This window comes from Pongo pygmaeus, chromosome 20, assembly GCF_028885625.2.
Source record: "Pongo pygmaeus isolate AG05252 chromosome 20, NHGRI_mPonPyg2-v2.0_pri, whole genome shotgun sequence".
In the NCBI taxonomy this organism is placed as follows: Eukaryota; Metazoa; Chordata; class Mammalia; order Primates; family Hominidae; genus Pongo; species Pongo pygmaeus.
Genome location: NC_072393.2, coordinates 54,483,074 through 54,499,554, shown reverse-complemented (window position 1 = coordinate 54,499,554; position 16,481 = coordinate 54,483,074). Strand labels below are relative to the sequence as shown.

Genomic DNA, 16,481 nt, shown 5'->3' with positions numbered 1-16,481 from the left:
CAGCCCAGTTTTTGTATTTTTTAGAGATGGGGTTTCACCATGTTGGCCAGGCTGGTCTTGAACTCCTGACTTCAGGTGTTCCACCTGCCTTGGCCTCCCAAAGTGCTGGGATTATAGGCGTGAGCCACTGCGCCCAGCCGGCATCTCTTTGAATAGTCCGAAAAGCATCCATCTAAATCTGGTTCAATTCTTTAGCTGGGTGCAGTAGCTCATGCCTGTAATCCCAGCACTTTGGGAAGTGGAGGTGAGAGAATTGTTTGGGCTCAGGAGTTCAAGACCAGCCTGGGCAACAGAGTGAGCCATCCTCTTTAAAAAAAAAAAAAAGGCCGGGTGCGGTGGCTCACATCTGTAATCCCAGCACTTTGGGAGGTCAAGGTGGGTGGATCACGAGGTCAGGTGTTTGACACTAGCCTGGCCAACATAGTGAAACCCTATCTCTACTATACAATACAAAAATTAGCTGGGTGTGGTGGCATGCGCCTGTAGTCCCAGCTAGTCAGGAGGCTGAGGCAGGAGAATCACTTGAACCCGGGAGGCAGAGGTTGCAGTGAGCTGAGACTGAGCCATTGCACTCCAGCCTGGGTGACAGAGTGAGCTCCATCGCAAAAAAAAATAATAAATAAAAAACAAAAAACTAACCGGGCATGGTGGCCTGCACCTATAGTCCCAGCTACTCAGGAGGCTGAGGTGGGAAGATGGCTTGAGCCCAGGAAGTTGAGGCTGCAGTGAGCCATGATCGCTCTACTGCACTCCAGCCTGGGCAACAGAGATCCTGTCTTTAAAAAAAAAAAAAAGATCTGTCTAATTATTTAGTTTTATAGCCAATACAACTTGGGCCCAGAGACAGTAAGTGACACACCCACGCTTATCCAGAGGGACGTCTAGTGCCGAGTCCTCTCATTTCCATGTCAGAACACTTCCTGTCTCACTGCACTGCTGCTGTTTTCTCTCTATACCCAGCAGGACCACGTAGTTATTTCTACACCTCCAGGTACAGGGCCAGCCACACAGGAAGCCTCCAAAAAAGGACTAATGGAACCCAAATTTGATTCCCCACATCTCATATCCTTTCGTCTGGTTTGTGAACTAGTGCTCTGCAGGCCACGATGGCCCCAGGCAGGTGTGTTTCATTTGGACTGCCCAACGTTTATTTTGTATTTGTTACCCACCGATTTCACTTTTTTTTTTTTGGAGATGGAGTCTTGCTCTGTCACCTAGGCTGAAGTGCAGTGGCACCATCTTGGGTCACTGCAACCTCCACCTCCTGGGTTCAAGCGATGCTCCTGCCTCAGCCTCCTGAGTAGCTGGGACTACACGCGCACACCACCACACCCAGCTAATTTTTGTATTTTTGTATTTTTTTTTTTTTTCTGAGACAGAGTTTCACTCTTGTTGCCCAGGCTGGAGTGCAATGGCACGATCTCGGCTCACCGCAACCTCCGCCTCCCAGATTCAAGTGATTCTCCTGCCTCAGCCTCCCGAGCAGCTGGGACTAGAGGCATGCGCCACCACACCCGGCTAATTTTATATTTTTTAGTAGTGATGGGGTTTCTCCATGTTGGTCAGGCTGGTCTCGAACTGCCGACCTCAAGTGATCTGCCCGCCTTGGCCTCCCAAAGTGCTGGATTACCGGCGTGAGCCACCGCACCTGGCCTAATTTTTGTATTTTTAGCAAAGACGGGGTTTCACCATGTTGGTCAGGCTGGTCTTGAACTCCTGACCTCGTGATCCGCCCACTTCGGCTTCCCAAAGTGCTGGGATTTTAGGTGTGAGTCACCGCACCTGGCCTGATTTCACATTTTAAAACCCCCCACAGAATGGATGTCCAAATTGTTGTAGAAAAACTGGAGTTTCTATAGCTGCACTGTCTGGTAGGGTAGCCAGTGGTTATGTGTGACTGTCGAGCCCCTGAAACCTGGCGAGTCCAAACTGAGGCGTGCTATTGGTGTAAATACACGATGGATTTCAAAAACTTAGTACCAAAGAGTGGAAAATGCCTCACTAATAATTTTTATATTGATTACATGTTGAAATGATATTTTGGATATATTTATATAAATAAAATACTAAAATTAATTTCACTTGTTTCATTTTACTTTTTTTTTTTTTTTTTTTTTGAGACAGAGTCTCATTCTGGAGTGCAGTGGCATAATCTTGGCTCACTGCAACCTCCACCTCCTGGTTTCAAGTGATTCTGGTGCCTCTGTCTCCCAAGTGGCTGGGATTACAGGCACACCCGGCTAATTTTCGTATTTTTAGTAGAGATGGGGTTGCACCATGTTGGTCAGGCTGGTCAAGACCTGACCAGGCCAAGAACTTCTGGCCTCCTCAAGTGATCTGCCCGCCTCGGCCTCTCAAAGTGCTGGGATTACAGGCGTAAGCCACCGCATCCAGCCTTGTTTTACTTTTCTTAATGTGGCCACTAGACTATTTTAAACTCCCCTTGGGTGTCACATCAGATTTCAAGTGGACAGCACAGTTCTAGAAACCCCAGGCTGGACAGGCGTGGTGGCTCATGCCTATAATCCCAGCACTTTGGGAGGCCAAGGCAGGAGGACTGCTTGAGCCCAGGAGTTCAAGACCAGCCTGAGCAACATAGTAAGATCCCATCTCTTCAAAAAAATTGAAAAATTAGCTGGGAGTGGTGGCACACACCTGTAGTCCCAGCTACTTTGGGGCTTGAGGCAGGAGGATTGCTTGATGCCAGGAGGTCAAGGCTGTAGAGAGCTATGATTGTACCACTGCACTCCAGTCTGGGCTGCAAAATGAGATGCCATCTCAGAAAAAAAAAAAGAAACTCCAGGCCCCGTTACCAAATGTGCGCTGAGTGAAGGCTGCCCCTCCTGGACGTGGCTCTGTTCCCACTATTCCCTTAATAGGCACTTCACCCACTGGGGTTTCCTGCCTGGCTCCTACAGGTAGGAACATTTGTGGCCTGTGCCTGAGTCCCCCGCTTACCACTGGGGTTCTCCTGGAATAAAAAGTCCTCCTCCCCGAAGATATTCTTTGAAATATTTGAAGACAAGGGTCTCCCTTGAATCTCTTTCGTGGACTCAGCACCCTGTTCCTTCACCGATTCCTCACACGCCATGATTTTAGTCTTTGGTCACCATGGGGGGTGAAAGGGCTTGGGCTTGAGTGACAGGGCTGGGTCCCCTTGTTGGCCCTTCCTCTTGGTGTTCTCTCCACGGGTGGAAGCATTTTCTCTCTCTGAACTTTTGCTTCCTCAACTGTAAGAGGAGGCACCTTGTGCCTCCCTCCCCTGGCCAGTGTGGGGACTCAAGGAGTAATGACTTGACAGGACTTAGTGTGTAACAGGCCTGAAAAAAGTGCTTCCTGGCCAGGCGCGGTGGCTCAGGCCTGTAATCTCAGCACTTTGGGAGGCCCAGGTGGGCGGATCACAAGGTCAGGAGTTCGACACCAGCCTGACCAACATGGTGAAACCCCGTCTCTACTGAAAATACAAAACTTAGCCAGGTGTGGTGGTGGGCATTACAGGTGCACACCTGTAATGCCAGCTACTAGGGAGGCCGAGGCAGGAGAATTGCTTGAACCTGGAAGGCAGAGGTTGCAGTGAGCCGAGATTGCACCACTGCACTCCAGCCTGGGCGACACAGCAAGACTCTGTCTCAAAAAAAAAAAAAAAAAAGTGCTTCCCTCCTCTCACCACCTCCAATCCGTCACTATCAAGGTGGTGCCCCAATGATGGTTCCAGGAGATGGTATGGAAATGTGACCCAGTGCAGAGATCCCAGTGGTGACCTTGTGGGATTCTTACCTACCCTCGCCACTCAAGGGACCAGAGTGGAACAGACATGAGAAGGACTGAGGGCTGTTTTTAGAAACCCTTCTGGAGGGAGGATTCTCTTTACTGATGTGGATAAGGATATTTAGTTGTCAGGCATCATAGCGAGCCGGGGGGCCTTTGGAGCGGTCAGACAGGGGGACAGGGCAGAGCTGGCATAACTCAGGCTGTTGGGGCCAGTGGTGGGCATATTCACAGGGCTGGTGGCAGAAGGCAAGGGGAGGGTGGTCAGCACCATGCCGCCCTCATCCAGGGAGCGCTTGTAAGGGACTGGAGCATCATTTCGGAGGTCCTGGAATGCCAGGTAGGCCTGGAATATCTGTGGGCAGAAAAGCGCGTGCTGAAGGCTGGCTTGGGCTGGGCAGGTCAGGAGAGGGACTGGGCTGGGGACTGGCCTGGGAAGGAGACAAAAGGTACCAGTGTTTGGACTGCTCACTGCCCAGGAGCCCCGGGCCGAAGCACAGGCCCTGATGCTGGGCTGTGGCTGCTCAGAGGAAGCGGCACCTGGAAGAGACCAGTGGAGTCCTGGGGGAGCCCCCCCTACCCCTGACTCCCAGGGGAGCTAAGTGAGAGCAGGAATGTTCTAGCCCTTTCAACCCCACCCTGCAGAGGGTGCCCTCCTAGGGAGGGGTGGTGGAGGGGCTTGTCCTCACCCAGACAAGGATGGAGAAGAAGGTGAAGGCGATGGCCGCCTGGGCACTGCTGCTCCCCAGGAGGAACTCTTTGGGTGGCGAATGCTGCCATTGGTTGGCCAGGAAGCAGAAACCCACGAACCAGACAACTGCCCAGAGAACTGTGGCATCACAGGGAGAGAAAAGGGGCGGGGGAAAGCTTGCTCAGGCAGGGCTGCTGAGGCATGGGAAGGATGGGGCTGGCAGTCTTGCTGCACGACCTTCCACAAGGTATTGAAAAATATTTTTTTATTAGCTTCTATGTTGACACATCTCCCACAAGTCATTCCCCGGTCCCTCCTAGCCTTCCCTAAAGTGAGCTGCTGGAGTAGAGTTGCGCTGTCTAATACAGGAGCTGCCGGCCTCATGCAGCTGTTTAAATTTCTATTCATTAACACAGGATTTTAGGCTAGGCGAGGTGGCTCACACCTGTAATCCCAGCACTTTGGGAAGCTGAGGCAAGTGGATCACTCGAGGCCAGGTATTCGAGACCAGCCCGGGCAACATGGTGAAACCCCATCTCTACTGAAAAAACAAAAATTAGCCGGGCATGGTGGCGGACGCCTGTAGTCCCAGCTACTCAGGAGGCAGAGGCAGGAGAATTGCTTGAACCTGGGAGGCGGAGGTTACAGTGAGCTGAGATTGCGCCACTGCACTCCAGCCTGGGCGACAGAGTGCAACTCTGTCTCAAAAAAGCTGCACTGGCCACATTTCTTTTTGTTGTTGTTGTTGTTGTTGTTATTGAGACGGAGTCTCACTCTGTTGCCGAGGCTGGGGTGCCATGGCACAATCTCAGCTCACTGCAAGCTCTGCCTCCCAGGTTCAAGCGATTCTCCTGCCTCAGCCTACCGAGTAGCTGGGATTACAGGCACTCGCCTCCCTGTCCAGCTAATTTTTGTATTTTTAGTGGAGATGGGGTTTCGCCATGTTGGCCAGGCTGGTCTAGATCTTCTGGCCTCAACTTATCCGCCTGCCTTGGCCTCCCAAAGTGCTGGGATTCCAGGTGTGAGCCATCATCCCCAGCCAGCGGCTGCATTTCAAGTGCTTAATAGCCACGGGTGGGCAGTGGCTCCTGCATGAGAAAGCGCAGGGACAGAACATTTCCACCCTTACGGGGAGTTCTCCTGCACAACACTAGATTTGATGACCTTCTAGGGCTCCCTTGGCCCTAAGTCACTGGGACTGGCCCAGTGGGGAGGAGGAGCAGCAGGGTGGGGAGGAGTTGAGATCAAACAGACTGAGAGGAAGGAGGTCAGGCCCCAAAGAAGGACACACATTTTGTGCTTGCTTATGCCAGGCTCCATCGGGAGTGTTTGGCAGTGGTTAGGAGGCAAGACTTTGGCCGGGCGCGGTGGCTCACGCCTGTAATCCCAGCACTTTGGGAGGCAGAGGCAGGCGGATCACCAGATCAGGAGATCGAGACCATCCTGGCTAACACGATGAAACCCCGTCTCTACTAAAATACAAAAAATAATTAGCTGGGCATGGTGGTGTGCGCCTGTAATCCCAGCTACTCGGGAGGCTGAGACAGGAGAATCGCTTGAACCCGGGAGGCGGAGGTTGCAGTGAGCCGAGACTGTGCCAGTGCACTCCAGCCTGGCGACAGAGTGACACTCCATCTCAAAAAAAAAAAAAAAAAAGAGAGAGATTTTCCGTAAATGAGGGAAGCAAATGCAAAGAAAGCACGGGGCAGAAGGGAGGCTGCTATAATTTGCCTGGGGGTCAGAAGAGGTGACCCTTACCCAGGATCTGAAGGATAATAATAATTCCCCAGGAGGAGACGGCAGGTGCCAGGCGCAGTGAGAAGCTCTGGGCCACTTGTGGTCAGATGCCTCCTACTGGGAGGACGGTCAGGGTGGAGGCCGGCTAGGTGATGAAGGGCTGTGCCCGGGAGGCCCTGGGGAGCCAGGAGGGCTGTGAGCAGGAGGAGGGGCAGCTCTGGGTTGGGGGTCCTGGGGGCTCACCAGCCAGGACGAAGTCCAGGAGCTGGAAGGCTGTCTTGAAGCGGGTGCCGGCAATGCAGGTCTCCTGGGTGTCCAGGACGAGGAAGGCCAGGCAGCTGAGGAAGGCCAGAAAGCCGGCTCCCACGGCAAAGCTGCAGGCCACGCTGTTGCTGTTGAGAATGCAGTGGAGCTGCGGAGACTCCATCTTGTTCTGGTAGCCGTCGGTCAGCAGGGAGGAGAAGATGATAAGGGAGAAGACCTGTGGATTTCCAGGGGCCAGAGAGGAGCTCAGTCTCTCCCCGAAGCTGCTCCTCCTTCCTCCCTGGTGCTGTCGGTCTTTCCGTATACCCAGTCACTGGTCCGTCTGGGCCCCTCCCTCCTTGTCATTGTCACAGTGTCAGAGCCCTCAGCTTCCTGCCCCTCGTCCCCTCTGCTCCATCCTGCCTCAGGCCTCGTCTGCTCTCCTTGGCCCTTGCCCCAGCCTCCTCCCAGCCTCCCCACCTCCAGTCTTCCCCACTTCAGCCCATCTCCACCACGTCCCCAGGGGAGTCTTTCCACACCCTGCCCCTCCCTGCCACAGCCCCTCATGGCTCCCCAGTGCCTCAGGACTGAGTCCCAGCCCTGAAGCCTGGCCTTGGAGGCCCTGCAGAGTCTCTGCTCCCCTCACTCTTCCAATTTCATCTCTCCTCACTCACCCCTGCCTCCCCCACACTCTCCTTCTGCCACCAAACCCAGGTACCCGTATAAAATGCTTGGCACAGTGCCCGGGACATGGGAAGAGCTGAATCAGTGTTTGCAGTCGTGATTATTCTCTCTGCCTCTCAGCTCTTCCCTCTGGGGTGGTTCTGAGGACTAAACGAGAGGAGGCACTTAGAGCCCTTCCCTCTGCGACTTCTGTCTCCTCGCTCCTGGCCTCACTAATTCCTATTCATGTCTTAGGTTCAATTTGCAAGATAGTCCAAGCATACAGAAAAATACGAAGAGAAACATAAGAAACACCCAGTGTTGACTGGCCAAACTAACACAGATTAACATTTTGCCTTGTTTTTTGGCTTCCGGATTTTGTTTTAGACAAATACGACACTGATCTGGTAACCCTGTCCCTCTCGTCTGTTTTTTTGTTTGTTTGTTTTTTTTTTTTTTTGGAGACAGAGTCTCGCTGTTGCCCAGGCTGGAGCACAGTGGCACGATCTCGGTTCATTGCAGGCTCCGGTCCCCAGGGTTCATGCCATTCTCCTGCCTCAGCCTCCCGAGTAGCTGGGACTACAGGCGCCTGCCACCATGCCCGGCTAATTTTTTTTTTTTGTATTTTTAGTAGAGACGGGGTTTCACCGTGCCAGCCAGGATGGTCTCGATCTCCTGAACTCGTAATCCGCCTGCCTCGGCCTCCCAAAGTGCTGGGATTACAGGCGTGAGCCACCGCGCCCGGCCATGTCTGTCTTCTATGTGTATTTGCTAAATAAACCATGGAAACACTCTACAAACGCTCACCCAGGTAATCCTTACAGCCACCCTAGGACACGGGCACTACTCACAGCCCTGTGTTTCAGATAATGGAACTGAGGCACAGAGAGGATAAGGAGTTGGCTGAATCCAATTAGCTGGCCAGTGGCTGGGCGAGGTGGCTCATGCCTGTAATTCCAGCACTTTGAGAGGTTGAGGTGGGAGGATCGTGTCAGGCCAGGAGTCCGAGACCAGCCTGGGCAACAGAGCGAGACCCAGTCTCTACAAAAATATTAAAAACAAAAATAGCTGGGTGTGGTGGTGCATACTTATAGTCCCAGCTACTTGGGAGGCTGAGGCAGGAGGATCACTTGAGCCCAGGAGGTTGAGGCTGCAGTGAGCCATGATTGTGCCACTGCACTCCAGCCGAAGCAAGAGAGCAAGACTCTGTCTCAAAACAAACAAAAAGGCCAAGCACAGTGGCTCACATCTGTAATCCCAACACTTGGGAGGCCAAAGTGGGAGGAATCGCTTGAGCTTAGGAGACCAGCCTGGGCAACAGAGTGATACCTAGTATCTACCAAAAATTCTTAAAAAAAAAAAATTAGCTCAGTGCGGTGGCATGCACCTGTAATCCCAAGTACTTGGGGGGCTGAAGTAGGAGGATCACTTGAGACCCGGAAGTCAAGGCTGCAGTAAGCCCTGATTGTGCCACTGCACTCCAGGCTGGGCGACACAGTGAGGCCCTGTCTCAAAAAAAAAAAAAAAAAAAAAAAGGTCAGTGTCAGTGTCAGAGCCTGGATTTGAACAGAAGCAGCCTGGCTCCTGAGTCTGCCCTTGACCTCTTGCTCTTCTTCCTCACCCCACGTGCCTTGAGGGCGGGGGCTCCTATCAACGAAATTTGGTGAAAATTTGAAGCCCCAGTGATTTGTCCCAGATGGTCACAATGCAGCAGGGCAGGTCTGTGCCAGACAAAGACGAGCTGGTGTGTAGATGGGGCGGTGGGGAGGAGGCTGGGGCCTGGGGTCGGGGAGAGAGTCAAGGAGGAAGCCAGACTGAGGGCTGGATTTCAGGTGAGTTCTGAACTGGACCTTAAAGAACAAGGAGTTTCTCAGGCAGACAAGAGGAGGAAGGGCATTCCCGGCAGGGCGGATGGCACGTGGAAAGGCCAGATGCTGCAGAGCGGGCAGTTTCAGACATAAGAGAGAAACTCACTGGAGGGTTCTGGTGTGAGATGAGGCTGGAAAAGTGGGTGGGAGCCAGGCTCTAAGAGGCCCGGAACACCAGAGCCAGGAGCTGGACTTGGGGAGCCATGGAAAGCATTCAATGCTATGCATGGGAGGATTCTGTGCAGGGGACAGCTGGGGTCAGCCTTGGGGTTAGAGAAGCCCTCTGGGGATCCGTGGCTGATGGATCGGAGGTGGGCAAGACAAGAGGCCAACATACCCGAGAGGAGGCGGGGAGGCCCAGGTGAGAAAGGTTGAGGCCAGAGCCCTGGGGAGTTCAGTAATATTTAGCGTGTAAAATAGGACTTGGTGATTGATTGGAAGTGGCAGTGTTGGCGATAGGGGTTGGGGATGGGCGGGGGTAAGCCAAGGGAAACAGACTGTTGAAAATCTTCCCTTTGGTCTGGTGTGGTGGCTCATGCCTGTAATCCCAGTGCTTTGGGAGGTTAAGGTGGAAGGATCGCTTGAACCCACGAGGTTGGGACTGCAGTGAGCTGTGATTGCACCACAGGACTCCAGCCTGGGCAACAGAGTGAGACTCTGTCTCAAAAAAGAAGAAAAAGAAAATCTCCCCTTTGTTAGAATTGGAACTCTTCCTGGATAGGCTCTACACAGGACCCTCTCTCTTTTTTCTTTTTTTTGAGACAGTGTCTCACTGTGTCTTGCAGGCCGGAGTGCAGTGGCATGATCACGGCTCACTGCAGCCTCGACCTCCTGGGCTCAAGCAATCCTCCCACCTCAGCCTCCTGAGTAGCTGGGACTACAGGTGCGAAATACCATGCCTCACTCATATTTAATTTTTTGTAGAGACGGTATCGCTATGTTGCACAGGTGGGTCTCAAACTCCTGGCCTCAAGCAATCCTCCTGCCTTGGCCTCCCAAAGTGTTGGGATTACAGGCGTGAGCCACCTTGCCGGGCCCCTGCTCTCTATCCCCAGCACCTAGCACTAGACTGGACTTCAGCAAATGTGGTTGAAAGAGCGAATGACTGGCTTTGTCTTGACTCTTGCCCTGCCCTTCAGAGTGGAGATGGAGGAGGCAAAGAACTGACCCCTAAACTCCTGAGCTTCCGTCCATCCTCCCTTCTCCTTTGCCTTAATTGCCTTCTGTGAACAACAACAACAGCAACACCCTGACTCCCTGTTTTTGCCTAGCCCTTCGGCAATAACCAAGGGTATTCACATCCATCACCTCACTTGATCCGCACAGCAACCCTTGGAGGGAGGCTGTAAGATGATTCTCCCTATTTTGGAGGAGAAGAACTGACTATAGAGGGGGTGTGTCTGGCCCTGCTGGTCTGAGGCAGAGCCAGGTCGAGAACGGGAAAGCACATCGATCATTTTTGAGCCCATATTCATTTTACCTGCGTTACCTCCCTGGAACCTCACACCGGCCCCACGTGGTGGAGGTTATTAATTCATTTCTGTTTCACAGGTGATAAATCGAAGCCATTTTGGTGGAGTGGAAAGAGCCAGATGCTTCTGACTGTGCCAGCTGTATGGCCAGGGGCAAATCACTCATCTCTTGGAGCCTCAGTTTCCTGGTCTGTTTCTATGCTACGAAAAGGAGGAATGTGGGGCTAGGGGCTTGGCTCTAGTAGGTGCTCAGGAAAATGGTGATTCTTGTGATTTGCCCAGAGAGGGGAGGCGTCCTCTCAAGGTCACTAAGCGGTGGAAGGGGGATTGGAATCCAGCCCTCCTGACATCTAGGCGGGTGGGCTGTCTGTCCACTGACCCCCAAAACCCTGGGCTGTGACATGAGCCCGGGGCACTGGAGATTTGAGGAGCAGGGGCTCATCTGGGCTAGAGGGACCCTATCCCTCTGAGGCCTCAGTCCAAACTCCTTCCATGCCGTCCCTGGCCTGTCCCTAGGGAGGGAGCAAAGATTTATCAGTTAAGGCACCAGCTGGCAGGCGGCAGCGAGGACAAGAGCACCAGCTGCCCAGAGACTCCCTACTGAGGAGCCAGGCCGGGGGGGAAGAAGGAGAGGGCGGGGCGGGTGGGGAGGGTGGATGGAGGCGGCGGGCAAAGTCCGTGACCAGAACGTCCGGCATGGTTGGCGGCTCTTCCTCCCGCTTCCCCGAACCAGTCCACACCAGCTGGGCTTCCGTCTCCCTTGCCACCCGCCCTGCCTTCCGAGGCTTTCCAGACAGGCGGGTGGATCCGAGTTGGACTTGCTCACCAGCTGGGTGATGTCCTTGGGCAAGCCACTCAAACTCTGTGAGCCTCAGTTTCCCCTTGGTTTACAGGGATCATAATGCCTGTGTCATAGGGTTGTGGTGAGGAGTAGAGAAGCTAACACCAGCGAAAGATCTGGTGCTGGGATGTGGTTTTCAAGATTCCCCTCTTTCCCTGGGGGAGGACAATGGACACAAATCTCGATCATCCTAGGCCCTCTCCTCACACACCAGTAATGATTTGTTTTGATAATAATCACTATTTAAGGCCAGGTGTGGTGGCTCACGCCTGTAATCCCAACACTTTGGAAGGCCGAGGAGGGTGGATCATTTGAGGTCAGGAGTTTAAGACCAGTCTGTCCAACATGGTGAAACCCCATCGCTACTAAAAGTACAAAAATTAGCCAGGCGTGGTGATGCACGCTGGTAATCCCAGCTACTCCGGAGGCACAAGAATTGCTTGAACACGGGAGGCGGAAGTTGCAGTGAGCTGAGATTACACCACTGTATTCCAGCCTGGGTGACAGAGCAAGGCTCTGTCTAAAAAAAAAAAAAAAAAAAAAAAAATCACTAAGGAAAGATCACTACTACTTGCCTGGCCCATGCTAATCAGTTTATAGGCATTAATTTGTTTCATTTTCACAACGATCCTTCCTAGGAGTAGAGTATTAGGATCCTCTTTTTACAGACAAGAGTATGGAGATGTTCAGAGAAATCAAATAGCTTGCTCAGGGTCACACGGACACAGGGTGACCACGCAAGCCATCAAACAAAAGGGGCACTTTTGCGAAAGAAAGGTGCTGCTGCTGGTAATGACACCAGGCCTGGCCCAGGTAAACTGGGCAGTATGCCACTTTGCATGGACAGCACGTGGCTGAGCCAGGATTCCAGGCCTGTTTGTTCCTTCTCCAAGCTGAGGCTCTAGAAGGGGCAGAGAGGAGATACTCTGGATTAGGACTCTGCGGGTGGAGACCCTGGGTTTGAGCCGGGGAACCTCACCTACTCCCAAGACCTAGATCAAGTCTCAACATCTCCCTGGGCCTTAGTTTCCAATTCTGTTAAAGCAGAGTGGTGGAAGCAGCACAGGTTAAAGGTCAGAGCCACAGCCCTAACCCTTCATGTACTGAGATCCAGAGATGAGCAGTGATTGGTTCAAGATCACACAGCAAAGTCTGGGCTGAATGAGGATTTGACTCCAGGTGTCCAGATTCTTCAGGAGTGTGGGGATGATGAAATGAACGGTGGCATGGTGCCTGGCACACGGTGACCACCCAACATCTGGCACTTCAGGTCTGCACTCCTTATTCTCTTCCTAGAGGCCCTAGCCCCTGTTCCTCTCCTCCTCTTCCCTCAACTGGGAGGTGGAAAATAAATGGGCTCTGGCATCTCACAGATCTGAGTTTGAATCCTGCCCCTGCCTCTTACCGTGTGACCTTAGCCAATGTTGTCTAATAGAACTCTCTGGCATGATGAAAATGTCCCATATCTGCACTAATTTTTTTTTTTTTTGAAATGGAGTCTCGATCTGTCGCCCAAGCTGGAGTGCAGTGGTGCAATCTCGGCTCACTGCAAGCTCCACCTCCCGGATTCACGCCATTCTACTGCCTCAGCCTCCCGAGTAGCTGGGACGACAGGCGCCCGCCACCACACCCAGCTAATTTTTTTGTATTTTTAGTAGAGACGGGGTTTCACCGTGTTAGCCAGAATGGTCTCGATCTCCTCACCTCATGATCCGCCTGCCTTGGCCTCCCAAAGTGCTAAGATTACAGGCGTGAGCCACCGTGCCCAGCCAGTTTTTTTTTTTTGAAACAGCGTCTCACTCTGTCACCGAGGCTGCAGTGCAACCTCCGCCACATGGGCTCAAGCCATCCTCGAGCCTCAGCCCCCTAAGTAGCTGGGACTACAGGCTCACGCCACCATGCCTGGCTAATTTTTGTATTTTGAGTAGAGACGGGTTTTCGCCATGTTGGCCAGGCTGGTCTCGAACTTCTGACCTCAGAAGTTCACCTCACGATCTGCCTGCCTTGGCCTACGAAGGTGCTGGTTTTACAGGCATGAACCACCACACCCAGCCTGTACTGTCTAATATGAGAGTCCTCAGCCACATGTGGCTGTTGAGCACCTAAAATGTGGCCACTATGATTGAAGAATGGACTCTTTTAATTAGTCCAAAGTGAGGTAACCACATGTGGCTGTGGCTATCCCATTGGACATCCCAGATTTAAAAAATTTACATAGGCTGGGTGCGGTGGCTGACACCTGTAATCCCAGCACTTTGGGAGGCTGAGGTGGGTGGAACACTTGACGTCTGGCCAACATGGGTGAAACCCCGTCTACTAAATATGTTTGAGACCAGCCTGGCCAACATGGGCGAAACCCCGTCTCTACTAAAAATACAAAAATTAGCCAGGTGCAGTGGCGCACACCTGTAATCCCAGCTACTTGGGAAGCTGAGGCAGGAGAATCGCTTGAACCCAGGAGGTGGAGTTGCAGTGAGTGGAGATCGCGCCACCGCTTTTTGCACTCCAGCCTGGGCAATAGAGCGAAACTCTTTCTTTCTTTCTTTCTTTTTTTTTTGAGATGGAGTCTGGCTCTGTTGTCCAGGCTGGAGTGCAGTGGTATGATCGCCACTCACTGCAAACTCCACCACCCGGGTTCGAGCGATTCTCCTGCCTCAGCCTCCTCAGTAGCTAGGATTACAGGTGTGTGCCACTATGCCTGGCTAATTAAGACTGTTTCAAAGAAAAAAAATTTACTTAACTTTTCTGACCCCTAGTTTTCTTATCTCAGAGATGGGACTTGCAGCACCTACTGTGAGGGCTGTTCCTTACTATGAGAGTCCATAAGTGCCTCAATAGCACAGGGCCCATAGTGGGGTGCTCAGGAAAAGGTGGTGTCAGCATTTGCTCTGTTGCCTTGTTTCCCCGTCTGACCCCTTCCTTGTCCCCCCACCTCCCGCAGTGTGTCTGGGAGTTGAGAGCTCCTGGCTCCTGTCACCCAGGGGCACAGTCGGGCCACAGGAGGGCCTTACCCCTTCGAAGACCCGCGTGATGGTCTTGGGCCTTCTCAGAAACTGCACGGTTTCGCTGTTGGCCAGCTCCTGGAGGCTTTCGGGGATGTGCATGGCAGCTGTTTTCCTTTGGGGCCACTGGGAGGTAGGAGCCAGGGTGCTGGGCGCTGCCTGCTGGGCACTGCCGTTCGGGGGCTTCAGGCCGGCCCTGGGCTTGGCTGCTGTGGGATGACACAGATGGGGGATGCCAATCAGGGGCATGGGGTGGAAGGGCTGTTGGGGACCCCAGGATTGGGGGACATGGGGGGGATGGGGGGTCCCTGGAATGGAGTTGTGTGGGGTGAGGGGACTGCTGAGCCTCTTAGGAGTCAGGGTGTGGGGTGAATGGGCTGTCAGGGGCCCCAGAAGTGGGAGACATAGGATGGGGGTGCAGGTGGGTCCCAGGGAATGGGGTTGTGTGTGCTGAGGGGGCTTCTGTGGGCCCCAGGAGTGGGGGGCATAGGATGGGGGTTCTGGGGGGGTCCCAGGAATGGGGTTGTGTGGTGAGGGGGCTGCTGGGGGTCCCAGAAGTGGGAGGCATAGGATGGGGGTTCTGGGGGGTCCCAGGAAAGATGTTGTGTGGAGCGAGAGGACTGCTGGGGGTCCCTGAAGTGGGGGACATAGGATGCTGGTGCTGGGGGGGGGGTCCCAGGAATGGGGTTGTGTGTGGTGAGGGAGCTTTCTGGGGGTCCCAGGAGAGGGGGACATAGGATGGGGATACTAGGGGTCCCAGGAAAGGTGTTGTGTGGGGAGGGCTGCCAGGGGTCACAGAGGTGGAGGTGCAAGGTGAGAGAGTCGCTGAGGGTCCCCTGGGTTGAGGTGTGGGTTAAGGGGGTCTATGGAGGATTCCAGAGAGGTGAGGGTCTGGGGTGATGGGGATTCTGGGGGGTCCCAGGAATGGGGGACATAAGTGAAGGGGCTGCTTCAGGTTCCAGAAGTCAGGAATGTGTGGGCTGAGGGGGTTGTTGGGTGAGAGGGCTGTCAGGGGTCCCAGAAGTGGAGTGCAGGGGAGGGCTGGGATATTTGGGGATCACGTCTTGTGACCCAGGAGCTGAAGGGCCCACAGAAGGACTGGGTCCTTCTGCGAGAGGACACAGGTGGGATTTTCTGGGGACTAGGGGGTGCGGCCATTGAGATCAGAGCCCCTGGGAGGTCTGAAACCGAATAATCTCTTTCAGGTTTGGGGGTGACAGCACCCTTCGTGGAGAACCCAGGTATCTCAGGGCATATTTCAGGCTGTCCTTGTCATTTGGGGCTATTTCCCAGAATGAGGGCCTCCCTTTCGAATCAGCTCCATTTTCACGGAAGTGCACTTCCTCAAGCTGGGAGTCGGGACCTCGGATTTGTGGGGAACCTTAGAATGAGGCCACGCCCCGGCACTGGGCTACCTTCTTAGAATCGGGGTCTCCCCTCTAAGGACCTGGAATGACAGTGCTGGGGTTTGGGGGTGACGCCGCCTGAGAAGGGGCCGCCCCTTCTCTGGAGGGCCAATCTGCGTCACCTGAGGGTCCGCCCTTCCTTTCGCCCGCCCACCCCTCCTGGTCCCTGGCGCCACCTCAGCCTTCTTTTGGTTCCGCTTTTTCCCGCCTTTTCGCTCCTCCACAGCTGATTGGCTGCGCCCAAGTCCCGCCCCCTTCCTCTTTCCGCCTACTCAGGAGCTGACATGAGCGGGGGCGTGGCCTCGGCGGACGTTGGACTGCGCGCCGTTGGCGGACTGCGCGCGGGAGCCCTGCCCCGCCCCATGCCTCTGGGGAGTCTCTCGTCCACTCCGCCCTTTCCCTTTGTAGAGAGCTGACAAGGAGACACTCCTGCGGCGCATGCGTCGCGCCCAAACGAGGCCAGCCGTGGAGAAAGGCAGTCAACGCATGCGTAGTTGATATAGGGAGTCGGCGGTGAGAAATGGACAGCCCGCATTGACCCAGGCTTTGCGCATGCGTCTTACTGCTGGCTGAAGCCGAACCTCGGGAGCCCAGGACGCCCTCTTGCACATGCGCAGGAGGCTCAATGACAGTCGAGCTTTGGCTAAGGTGAGGGAGAAATCGGGGGATTGCATGGCCAGGGAGGGCGGCCCTGCACCCCCTAGGTAACCTTTCTGAGCATTTCCTGCTGTCCTAAGATCTACCTCGCTGTCTAGACCCCAAAGAAACGTTGTACCACTACAGGGTCTCT

The 16,481-nt window shown here is 53.9% G+C and overlaps 2 protein-coding genes across 9 annotated transcripts in view; one reads left to right on the top strand and one right to left on the bottom strand.

Moving 5' to 3' along the window:
- Positions 1-3,832: 3,832 nt before the first annotated feature.
- SYNGR4 (synaptogyrin 4) lies at positions 3,833-16,251 on the bottom strand. 5 transcript variants are annotated; one of them, XM_054463004.2, is made up of 5 exons: positions 15,701-15,887; positions 14,295-14,494; positions 6,440-6,677; positions 4,458-4,597; positions 3,833-4,123 (listed from the first exon to the last, which is right to left on the bottom strand). In XM_054463004.2, exons 2-5 carry the CDS (start codon positions 14,385-14,387, stop codon positions 3,890-3,892), a joined length of 705 nt encoding a protein of 234 aa, XP_054318979.2. In that variant the 5' UTR covers positions 14,388-14,494; positions 15,701-15,887; the 3' UTR covers positions 3,833-3,889. The 5 variants fall into 5 exon arrangements, with proteins under 5 accessions (XP_054318979.2, XP_054318980.2, XP_054318983.2 ...); XM_054463005.2 differs by having other exon boundaries at positions 3,840-4,123; positions 15,868-16,251; XM_054463008.2 differs by having other exon boundaries at positions 3,840-4,123; positions 14,295-14,491; positions 15,868-15,995.
- The window catches only part of TMEM143 (transmembrane protein 143), a 31,632-nt gene continuing 31,355 nt past the window's right edge, over positions 16,205-16,481 (top strand). For all 4 annotated transcript variants that reach the window (XM_063657280.1, XM_054463002.2, XM_054463003.2 and 1 more), the window contains exon 1: positions 16,205-16,339. In XM_063657280.1, the coding sequence (XP_063513350.1) occupies positions 16,317-16,339 (23 nt within the window). In that variant the 5' untranslated portion in view covers positions 16,205-16,316. The remainder of the gene's footprint in view (positions 16,340-16,481) is intronic.

Excerpts from the sequence above, each read along its gene's own strand:
- SYNGR4 (XM_054463005.2), bottom strand. The coding sequence starts at position 14,387 with ATGCACATCCCCGAAAGCCTCCAGGAGCTGGCCAACAGCGAAACCGTG. Across the intron at positions 6,678-14,294 it reads TCACGCGGGTCTTCGAAGGG|GTCTTCTCCCTTATCATCTT; the intron begins GTAAGGCCCTCC and ends GGAAATCCACAG. Across the intron at positions 4,598-6,439 it reads CCTGGACTTCGTCCTGGCTG|TTCTCTGGGCAGTTGTCTGG; the intron begins GTGAGCCCCCAG and ends GTGATGCCACAG.